Source organism: Vanessa cardui, chromosome 17 (assembly GCF_905220365.1).
Source record: "Vanessa cardui chromosome 17, ilVanCard2.1, whole genome shotgun sequence".
Taxonomy (NCBI): Eukaryota; Metazoa; Arthropoda; class Insecta; order Lepidoptera; family Nymphalidae; genus Vanessa; species Vanessa cardui.
In genome coordinates, this window is record NC_061139.1 from 1719137 (window position 1) to 1731793 (window position 12657).

Below are 12657 nucleotides of genomic sequence, written 5' to 3' on the forward strand. Positions count from 1 at the left end.
TTGAACCCGCAATCATCGTTTAAGATGCACGCGTTCTAACCACTGGGCCATCTCGACTCATTTATAATAATATCAGCTATCTGTCAGTGAAAGTCCCATCAAAATCAATGCAGCCGTTCCAGAAATTAGCCAGAACAAAAAACAGACAGCAAAACAAAAAAAAATTCAGGCATAAGTAATGAGCATATGGTATACATATATTTATTAGAATATTACAAACAGACAAGCCAATTTTATTATGTATATAATAATTACAAAATGGCATATCGTATTTCGGTTACCAACATTTCTCAAGTGAGTTACGAAGTGATTTTTTACAGAATAGCACATCAGGTAACGAGGTACTCGAATTTCAATTACTTTTCGCATTAAGAGATCGTCATTATAAAGCTCCGGTTTCTTCTGATTAGCAACATTTGGACGTCAAAATACAGCCATCTTATATATCCTATTGTTTCTGTGTAAGCCGAGATGGGTCATTGGTTGAACAAATCAATCTTTACCGAAAATGGCGAGTAAATCCCGGTTAACATTACGCATTATTCGGAAATTTGTATTTGGAACAAAATATATAAAAAATATGTCAACACGCATTAGTACAGCGTGGTGAAATATGCTCCAAATCTTCACCTCAAAAGGGGTATAGCCTTAGCCCAGCAGTAAGTCATTTACGTACGTAATTTTTTTACATTATACAGTATACAGATAACACCAATGTTTGAGGTTTAAATGCCAAAAACACTTGTCTTAAGGAAATGACGCCATCTTTTTTTTAAAGTTTCAATGGCGTCACGCGAAGCTATATAGCATCGCTGTTCTAGGAAACATTATCCTTAGCATTAGCTAGACACGATTCTCTGTGACATCATTTGTTTGAATGTTAAACATGCAGGTTATATTTTATCTATAGCCTAAAAATTTTTAAATCCCTAGCCAATTAACCTATATTTTGAACTAGGTTAAGAACAGAACGATCAGTGTAATTTACCTAATAAACAATACTTTTATCGCTGTCATTATTATTATTTTTATTTGAAAATAACTCGGACTCTTCTTACTAAGCTTTACATATATCAAAACAACAGCAACAATAGCCTGTAAATTTCCCACTGCTGGGCTAAGACCTCCTCGCCTTTTGATGAAAAGGCTTGGAACATATTCCACCACGCTGTCCCAATGCGGGTTAGTGGAATACATATATGGCAGATTTTTTAAGAAATTAAACACACAGCTTTCCTCACGATGTTTTCCTTCACCGCCGAGCTCGAAATGAATTATAAACACAAATTAAGCACATGAATATTCAGTGGTGCTTGCCTAGGTTTCAACCCGCAATCATCGGATAAGATGTACGCATTCTAACCACTGGGCTATCTCGGCTCTTTTTATTTATATTGTGACCTTAGAAATCCACAAAAGTGCTCAGAGCAACTAGTTTATACTACTAAATTGTTGCATTGAATTATTTATAATATAATAGTTTCCGCCTGCGCTTGAGTAAAGGGGAAGCTTAGTATTGACCCTTTGTCCCTTTCTGTAGCTGTCTTTCTGTAACGTGTATGCAAAATTTCATGATAATCCGTTGATAATATAATTTAGTAGGTAGGCGAACATGACACAAGCGAATGAGCAAGTGAATGAGCCACCTAAATTCATATTCAATATATGTATGTAATAAATTGGACAACTAAAAGCCCCGCAAATTTTTCTTTGCCGGTTTTTCTTGGGTCAGAGTATTTTCTTTTCCGATGGTAATGTTTAATTTTATTGTCACTAGGTACCTATCTGTTATGCCTAATAAATTCCACATTTAAAAAAGGAATTTAAGTTTGAGTTTTAAGTTTAATGGCAAATGACCATAGAAATTGGAGATGTGAAAGATAACCATCACTTAGATAATCAAATTTAAGAGCTGAACTTAATTACTGGCTTCTTTCAAGTCGCTACATAAGAATACTGAATATTGTTGCTTATAGAATACGAGTGGCTGGTATCTACCCAAATGTGCTTACACTAAGTCCTACCACCGAGTAGGCATTACGTTGTAAAATAGTATCAAACAAACACACAAACACAATTTTTTTGCATTCATAATAACAGTTAGGATTTATGATTTCATGGGCTATTTAAAACTTCATAGTCTTATACTCCATATGTCATAATCTATCTTCAAGTCTTCCAAAAGATTGGTCTAACGCCAATGAGATTCCTGAATATCTACGAATATGTTTACGTAATGAGCAGTAACTAAAATATACATCATAATTATAAACTTCTAGGGACGCTCATTTATAATATTTGAATTTATAAATTTTGAATAATAAATAAAAGTATGTGAGATAAATATTTATCACGCAGGAATTATGTTTTCTATTTTTTTAAATCCAGAGATTGTATTTAAATTCAAACGAACAAGTATAATATTGTAACATCTAATAAAGTACAAAAATCACGAATACAATTCTGAGTCAATTTTAACGATTAACATATTGGCTCATTAAATTGAAGGAGACTCGTGTAAAAAATCCATCTCATTTTGATTGTATTATCATTTCGTATAATCGACTGTGTAGCACCGGCTTAAAGCTTATATGCAATTTTTCCCATATAACCCACATGCATATGTAAGAATATAAATAAACATAATTAAATAAAGGTAACAGTAGTCGCCGCGACTTCGCATGCGTTTTATGGTGTTGGTTGTCATGTGTCAGGCAAAAAAAGTAGCCTATGTGCTTTCGGGGTTCGAGTTGGCTTCGTAACAAATTTCATCAAATTCGGTTCTCCGGTTTAGTCGTGAAAGAGCAACAGACGGACAGTGTTACTTTCACATTATAATATTAATATAGATGATATGATAAAAGTTTAAAAATAAAAACAAAATCCGAGTTATGTACTAGTCGTACACTAAAAGCCTTCGGGAAGTAACTTTGCCTCCCTAATGTAGGCTACGTGTGGTCAACATAGATATCATTCAAGTCAGAACGTGACGCAATAACAGGCTCACAGAAATCTGACAAAGTTACGGCCGAAACTTTGTCTAGTTTCTTACTGGAATTATAGTACTACACAACTTAGATGTAGCATCGGCAAAATTCGTAAAATCGATTACTGCCGATTTACACAACCAATAGAAATAGCTTCCTATCGCGCCATTCGACGCTATTCTTCGCTATAGATTCTTGCGTTAGTTCAATCCGAGAAAGCAAATCTACGTGTCAAATTGACAAATATATAAGGTCATATGAATATATTACAAGTTATGACGTTTGTGTAAAGATCATATTCACTTAAGAATTAAATATTGTCAATTTGCGATGGCGTACTTAATTCGGATGTGATCGATTTTACGAATTTTGCCGATGCTACATCTAAGTTGTTGGCCGCGACTTCGCTTCGATTTTAGGGATTGATTGTCATGTGCCAGGTAAAATACCCTATGTCCTTCCTTGGAATTCAACTTTGCTTCATAACAAATTTCGTCAAAAAATCGGTTCATATTATCTGTAGCAGTGTCATGACCTGCATCTGTTCTGACCTTATCTGATAAAAAGGCTTCGTACAAACCCATCTGGGTAGGTACCATCCACTCATCAGTTATTCTACCGCAAAACAACAGTATTCTGTACAGTTGTGTTCCAGTTGGAAGGGAGAGTGATCTAGTGTCGAGTCCCAAGGTTGGTGGCGTATTAGCGATGTTTGGGACGGTTAATATCTCTTCCAGCGCATATTGGTATTGGGGGCCATATGTTCGTCCGATTTATATTAAAAAATAAAAAAAATAAATGTACTGTTCGAACGAACACTATATTTATGTTTTTATCCAAACTCGAGTATTTATTAATGCTACATTCGCTTGAATGAATCGTAGACATCAAGTCATCTAAACGTTTTTTTTTTTTTTTTAATTTTTATGGTATATATTTTGGTGGGCGAGCATATAGGCCACCTGGTGGTAAGTGGTCATCATCACCCATAGATAATGACGCTGTAAGTAATACTAAAAACATAAAATAAACTATTCCTTACATCATCAATGTGCCACCAACCTTGGCAACTAAGATGTTATGTCCCTTGTGCCTGTAGTTACACAGAACAACCGGAACAAACCGGAACACAATAACACTGAGTACTGTTATTTGACGGTAGAATTACTGATGAGTGGGTGGTACCTACCCAGACGGGCTTGCACAAGGCCCTGCCACCAAGTAAAAGCCAAAGAAGATGGCATATATATGTATTTGTCAACGTTTTCCTGGAGAAGTTTATTATACAACCTTCTTTATTGTTTGCTGACCGAGATGGCATAACAATAAATCAACTTCTAAACCTTCTATTCAACAGATCGCCACGACTATTTGTATGTACACGGCACAACATCTGTCGAGATTTATCGTGGATTATATTTAGATTTTACTATTGATATTTTTTCTATAGAAAAATAATAGTTGAGAAACTCGTGTTAAGTGATTTTCCATATTTTTGCGCTGTTGAGAATGTCATCTTTATTAATATTATAAATGCGAAAGAAACTCTGTCTTGCTTTCACGCCTAAACTACTGGAAAGATATAAGTGACTGTTTTTATAGTATAGGTTCGCGGACGAGCATATGGGCCACCTGATGGTAAGTGGTCACCATCACCCATAGACAATGACGCTGTAAGAAATATTAACTATTCCATACATCGTCAATGTGCCACCAATCTTGGGAGCTAAGATGCTATGTCCCTTGTGCCTGTAGTTACACTGGCTCACTCACCCTTCAAACCGGAAAACAATAACACTGAGTACTGTTGTTTGGAGGTAAAATAACTGATGAGTGATTAGTACCCACCCAGACGGGCGTGCATAAATCCCTACCACCAAGTAAATTTGGTATACAAATAGTCTAGCCTGAGAAAGGACATGAAATACTTTTTAATTGGTAACGAATGTTTTAAACAAAGAGATCTTAATGTGAATAAATGTAAAATATTACAAATCAATATATAATATTTCAAGTTAATTTGTAATAGCTAGTGTAGTATAATCCTTACTACTATTATAAAGTCTGCTGTCCTACAGTATGTATATTAGTGAGTTTTGTTTGGCCATTCCACGCTACAACAGGACTGTATACACTGCCTCATCCTAAAATAGTTGAACAATTTTCCATAAACTTTCGCATGATATTTAAAAACACACGCGATATCTTTTATCTCGTTAAAAATACACGGTTCCTTTAGGATAGCGATTTAGCATAATTCTGTAATTCCTTCTTCCCACTTAACTGGGGGGAATTTTAATAAAATATCATATAATAGAGTCCTAAGAGAGACCTTGGGATAACACACATGTTCCACTTTTTATTTCTAAAATTAACAGTTTTTATGGTCTGGCTATTAGCATAATTCTGCAATTCTATCTTGAAACGACTTAACGGATTGGGTGGTTTTTTTTTTTGTAATGCATAGTTCACAGCCGTAGTTCGAAGCGGACGAACCTTTTCAACCGACTTCAAAAAGAAAGACCCTTTTTTATGTTTGTTACTCTTCGATTTTGATAATTTTGATAGATATACTTTAGGGTTTTTTGGCTGACACCGGCTCCAAACATAACAATAACTATAAATACGTTATATAATCGTAAATCGACTTTTTAGTAGTCTAATATTTTTCATTTCATTTAACGTAGGAGGACTAAAAAATATGTTGAATACGCAATTATTTTTATTACTTTTTAGTGTATATTTATTTGTTTTAAAATAGTGTTTTGTTTGAAGTCGGTTTTTCATTTTGTATAATTTTTTATTTATTGATTAAAAATTTGTATACGTTTGAATCAATGTAATCTATTTTCATGTTCAAACGTGTGTATGTATGTTTGTGTGTGTGTTATTCTAGAGGTATGATTAATGCAGATCGAAATCGTTTAAGACATTAACAGACAGGAGCCGAGATAGCCCAATGATTAGAGCGTGTTCATCTTAACTAATGAATTCGGGTTCAAACCCGCACTGAATTTTCAAGTGCTAAATTTGTGTTTATAATTAATCTCGAACTCAGTGGTGAAAGGAAACATCGTGAAACCTGCATGTGTCTAATTTCAAAGAAATTCCCCTACATGTGAATCCACCAAACCGCATTCGAGCAACGTGGTGGAATATGCTCCAGCCCAGCAGTGGGAAATTTATAGGCTGTTACTCTTTTATCATTTTCGATCTGTCTATCTGTCATGCTAAGTTTTATCAAGAACACGTAGAGTTGAAAGTGGAAAAAATAGGAAATATTCGGTCACTTGAAAATGAAACCTCTAAGTCAACGCAATCAAAAGATATGGTCGTTTATATCGCCTGCCCCATACATTCAGAAAGGAAATCAAAACCCATGGGGTACTTCCCGGTGATCAAGAATCATAACATTTGGGAAGAAGCTATCTTATAGCATAGTTTAGGAAAAAATACGAAACCAATATACATTATTGTTACATCAGTGTCTGTTTGATTGTCTTATACGGAACCCTTGGTGTGTGAAAGCGAATCACACTTGCTCGATTTTTAGTATATCTGCTGTATATTTATCTATACATAATCAAATTGGAGTGTCTGTTTGTAATATTAAAATATCTCTTATTACCCAATGCATATGCATGTATACACGGTACATATACCAAAATAACATTTTTTACAATTTTCGTCTATCTGTCTAACTGTCTGTTTGTTTCAGCTAATCTCTAGAACGGCTGGACCGATTTTGACAAGACTTTCACTGGCAGATAACTGATATAATAAGGAATAGCATAGGCTACAATAATATTTTTTGTTTGTTAAATTCAAACGCGTACAAGTTCGCGGGCATAGCTAATCAAAAAATAAAAGTTTATGGTTAAAAACAACCTATTATATTTAATTGGTATGATTACTGGGCAAGTAAACAAAGTACTTAAGGAAAATAAAATAAGATCTTATCCAAACATTAATGAATATTCCCATTGTTTTGTTACAAGTGAAATGTGCAAATAAAATCAAGGTATCCCTTATGTATGATTTAACTTCCCCTTACAATCTACGCAACGATATTGGCTATCGGGTATGATAACCATTAATCAACAGCTACGCTACAATGTTTATGTGTGCTGTTCGAACACATATACGAATTTACTCACATTGGCGTTCTTATTTTGAAAAGCGCTTGAAATTATAAATACCTATTTTTCTTATTAAAAATTGAATTGCTTGATAAAGCGCTAGCGAGGCTTGGATTTTAATTAGCGAAACAAAATTTGAATCTGTCTCTACATTCTTTTCGAATTCCAAATTTGAAATTTCAAATGACATTACAATACAAATATGATCTTGATAAACTTATGACATTACGCCTTATATATACACCATAAGATCTTGACTGCGATTTTTTTGTTGTAAATATATCCGGGATAAAAAAGTCTACATTCTTGTACATGTGTAGAGCAAAAAGCATAACACTTGTTTATTTACTGTCAAATTTCTGCCACCGGTTCAGAAATTAGAACACACTTACGGCGATAATATTATCAGTGTATTGAATCTATATACATACATATATATATATATATATAAATTAATCCCGAGATCTCATGGTCACGGTATCACGCATGGACGCTGGACTAATATCGCTAATTCGTTTTTGTTGTTTATTTATCGAAGGAAATTCGTATACAAAAAGAAAAGTAAAGTTGTATGGAACATTATAAGATTTAAGAAAACTTTCATATTAAATTTTGGCATAATAATTTGTTTTATTGAGTAGACGAATAACAAATCAATATTCATAATTAAGATTGAAATACAGACACACAAATTAGAAATTTGATTTAGTATAGACATGAGGCGCAGAGTTAAAGAAGAAAAGCGATGACTCAAGAAGATTTCAATGGAGTTTGAGAAGATTATGAGAGAGATTAATTTAATCAAATGATAATAATAAAGGAAAATAGAAGGAGTGATATGATATGCTGCGTCAACACAACATATGAAACACGAGCAGGGAAAAGAAGGATACAGTTAGTTTATATTATTTTATCTTTTTAAAAAACGAAGAAGATGAAATGTTTTTCCGAATTCGAACCTGCTAGAAAAATACTGGGTCTAACCACTGTGCTACGTTTTATCAATATCAATATAAAAAAGTCATAACATCAATATAAATAGACTCAACAAACTACTTGAATTGCCTTTAGGTATATAAACTACAGCGCTTTATTAATAATAGTCAGATAAGTCTATTATTATTTATCAGAATGTGTGTTAAGCTCGACATTAAACTCGTTTATAAAAGTGTATAACTTTTACTATTTACTTGGTGGTAGGGCTTAGTGCAAGTATTAAATATTCTATGGCCAAACAGCAATAGTTAGTATTTTTGTGTTTCGATTGGAAGGGTGAATGAGATTGTATTTGCCATAAGGGTCAAAATATCTTGTGATATAAGGAATGGTTATTATTTCTTACAGCTCCAAAATCTATGGGTGGTAGTCACCACTCACCACCAGGTGGCCTATTTGCCCGTGCCCCTATTACATAAAAAATCAAGTATTTTGTAATTTAAATAATAGGTAAGTAATGTTTATCTGTCCGGTATCTTTTTTTAATAGGCAATTCATATCTTGATTGAATTAAGTTTAAGTCAAAATTTCAAATATTTAATTTTTAATATCCCTATTTATCGTATATATAAATAAATGAAAGCTAGTATTGTTGAGTCGTTATTAACTGTAAACATATAACATAAGAACCGATTTTTAATTCACAGGAAAATATGAATTATATAAATAATATTTTCTATATAATATACATCATAAAAGCAACAAGTTACTGATGTCATTTGAGAAATCATACTCTTTGAAATCATTTGTTCTGAACGGTTTTATTATTTTTTAAATTGATTTATCGAAATAATTCTTTTTTCAAATATTAAATATTCTTAATTCGTTTGTTTGAATATACGTAAAAATACTATCAATACAATAACAAGAAACCATACCTAATACCGCCAACGTTCAAAATAATACGGTTCTCGCCATCCATCCCTGCTCACGATCAACCGTACATTGACATTTGAAAAATCACAACACAATACTAACACAGTTTTAAAACACAATAATCACAAAACACGTCACTCAATGAAATGTTTACGCGTTTACCCGAAATCATCACTAACGTGAAACGCGACCGCGCGCGGCGACGTCCGCTAGCACACTGATGCTGGATGAAACGACACCCGCCCACCCCCACCTGTGGACCGAACGCAGTGCAGTCTTATGTCTTTCAGGTACAATACTCGTCTGATATTTTTCTTAGCTGTTGCAAGTTTGTCTGAAATCTTTGAGAAAGCTTTCAATGTTATAAATAAATTGTAGGCTTTTAACTTATAAGCTCTTGTATGAGCTTTTAAAAAAGTAGAAAATAAATGAAATGGACTAGACGATCTTTTTTACTGCAAACCTAAAACGAAGAAGTAAGTATGTAAAGTTAATTTAAAATTTATCATTATAGTAAGGAATATTATATGAAAAAAAATTTAAACTTCTCTTTAATAGCACAAAGGTTTTTTTATATTGTTCTAAAGATTTTACATAGAAACAGACATTAAATTCAAACACCGGACCAAAACACTTTGAGGAGAAGGCTTTGAGCTTATTCCACTACACTGCTAAAATGCGAAATGATGGACACATGATTCAGAATTTCGTCAAAATTATAGATATGCAAGTTTTTCTTTACCGCTGAGCACGAAATAAACTCGAAATACAAATTAAGCACATAAAAATTCAATGGTACTTGCCCGGGTTTGAACTCGCATTCATCGATTAAGATGCATACAATCTTACCACTAAGCCATTTAGGAAGAGAAAATTGAATTATATTAAAGCCTTTTCGCTTACGAAATACAGTACTATGTACTAGATTCAACTTATAACTATGTCATGTTAAATCTAGTTTAATGAATTGAATATACTAGGCAAGTATATACAATTATTTAACATGCAGTCTGTTGGCCTATGTCCAGCGAGGTAATTAGGGTGGAAACCCTGTTCTTCCATTAATACACACGAGCTATTCTTCTCCAACCTTCTTTTTCGGTTATCCTTCCTCTTGATCTGATATCTACTAGAATACCTATATACACCATTATATTATGTAGTTTGTAGAAGTAATCTCTACAAACATTCAGCTGAATATCAAGCTGTTAATAGTCAGAATTGCTTCACCTATAAACGTGGGCATCCGTTGTGGATTCGATTTTCAAAAAATATGTTGAAAAAGACAAATCCCCATTTTTTATAATCTTTGATTATCGAAATAACGATTGATAATTTTAACAGAATCCTGTATTTTTGTTAAATAATATCATAGAGATTTTCAAATAATAGATAGAGTTCTGTTGTCTCGACTTTCGACTCTCAATTTCCCACTGCTCGGCTGAGGCCTCATCTCCCTGTGAGGAGGTTTAGAGCATGTTCCACCATATTGTTCCAATGCGGGTTGGTGGATTACACTTGTGGTACAATTTCTATGAAATTAGACACTTGCAGGTTTCGCGCAAAAAAATAAGTATGAAATTTAAAAATAACTATAGTATTTGCACGGGTGTGAACTTGGATACTTTAGGTTGCCATGTACGTTTTGAATAATAAATTTCATTTAACTGAACCTTCTCAAATTGACGACCTTTATCGTAAATTTCATTTTCCATTCCGTACCCAAAGTATAGAACTATATAACTAACCCCACGCTGTCTGTCCGTCAATCTATCAGAGGCTTATATTCGAACCGAATAGCGAATAAAAAATACATAACAATAACTAGATGAACCTATGGCTTTACTAGCGTGAAAATTGAAAAACTTAGCCTATAAACCTTTCCAGCGATAGAAACTATCTCAATTCTTAATTTCATCAAAATCGGTTCAATGTTTTAAGTGTGAAGATATAACAGACAAATCTACTTTATTAGTATAATATATTTATGATTTAGGTAAGGTGGATTTGTAAATGGGCCACCTAATGGTAAAAGATCTCAATCGCCTATAGGCAATGGTGATTTAAGAAATATTAACCATTTCTTACGTCACAAAACTTGGGAACTGAAACTTTACATAGCAGAATGGATTTGTGCAAACCCATCTGGGTAGGTACCACCCACTCATCAGTTATACTACCGCCAAACAATAGTACTCAGTATTAATGTATTCCAGTTTGAAGGGTTAGTGAGCCAGTGTAATAGTGTAACAGGCACAAGGAACAAAGTAAGAAATGGTTAATATTAATGTTGTCTTAAATTTTCGCGATTATTACACATTTAAATAAAACTAACATAACGGATGAATAACTGGTCTCGTTCGTGGTCACGGGTCTGCCCGTGACCACGAACACTGCAAAGTGCTCGAAACGTCGGGATGTTTTAAAAATAATTAATATACGCGATTCATCCGTTATAATTAGTTTTATTGAAATGTTTAATATTTCTTTTGTGACCATTATCAATGGACCACTTATCATTATTTGGCCCATATGGTCATACACCAACCGACCGTACCGTAAAACCATACTTACATATGTGTGACTATAGTTTAACTCGTTAACTTACCCACCACACTGGAACTCAGCAATGGTATGTAATGTATTTTACGGTAGATTGTACAAATGACAATAACACCATTTTCATTATCATGTTCCATAATGGGCGTTTTTTTATATTTTCTAGAAACTTTTAGTTCACTTACACAGTATTTCCTTATTTTATTACCTTACCTTACCTTCTGTGCGAAGTCAGGACAAGCATTAGCTGTATGAAAACATTGCGTCACACCAACAAACAGTACGGAAAAGTTAAATGATTGAATCAGCGAAAAATTTTCATTTTCGCTGACTTTCAGGACCGAGGGAGGATACACACGCGTCACTGTTTCCAAGAAGTGTGTATTAAAATAAAAGCTGACGATATATAACGTGCGAATTCCTTTTTGAAAATAGAATGTTTTTTTTAAATTAAAATATTATTTAATAGTTCATTTGAAAGAGGTTATATCAAATTACACACAATGGGCCAGTGTCACTACAGGCACAAGGGACATTACATCTTAGTTCCCAAGGTTGGTGGCGCATTGGAGATGAAAGTTTGTTTAGCGTTTCTTAGCGCCATTGTCTATGGGCGGTGGTGACCACTTACTTTAAATATATAGTATGTGATTTAACTGTAATAATTACAATATTTGAAGTGTACGTGCATCAAAATAACATATTATTGTAAGTTGTAAATTCTCAAATGGAATCCGATGTCACTTCCCATTTCGGCTTCAGGCTGGTACAAAAAGGATCTATATACTTTTTGTTTGAAAAGCAAACATAAATAGAAAAATTCTTGTATTTATCCTGCTAAGAAAGTTACAACTATCGGCGTTTCTTTACTATAATATTCACTTATAAAAGTCCATCTGCAGTTGCGGATTTACAAATTTGCCGCTAGTAGGTAGTTGCCGCCCCTACTGACTTTTGAAATTCAATACGTTTGTTTAGTTCACAATCATATTTATTGCTGGGCTGATGTTGAGGATAATGAAAGTCACTAACTGGTTCTCGATTTATTAACGAGACGGTACAATTATACTGTGACGCACTTTATAGACACTCTGTTTTAC

General features: G+C 33.6%; 1 protein-coding gene across 1 annotated transcript in view; it reads right to left on the reverse strand.

Moving 5' to 3' along the window:
• Nucleotides 1-9224, reverse strand: part of LOC124536824 (potassium voltage-gated channel protein Shaw-like) — a 321785-nt gene extending 312561 nt beyond the window's left edge. The window contains exon 1 of the mRNA XM_047113446.1: nucleotides 9001-9224. Coding sequence (XP_046969402.1) covers nucleotides 9001-9044 — 44 coding nt within the window. The 5' untranslated portion in view covers nucleotides 9045-9224. The remainder of the gene's footprint in view (nucleotides 1-9000) is intronic.
• Between the last annotated feature and the right edge of the window lie 3433 nt (nucleotides 9225-12657).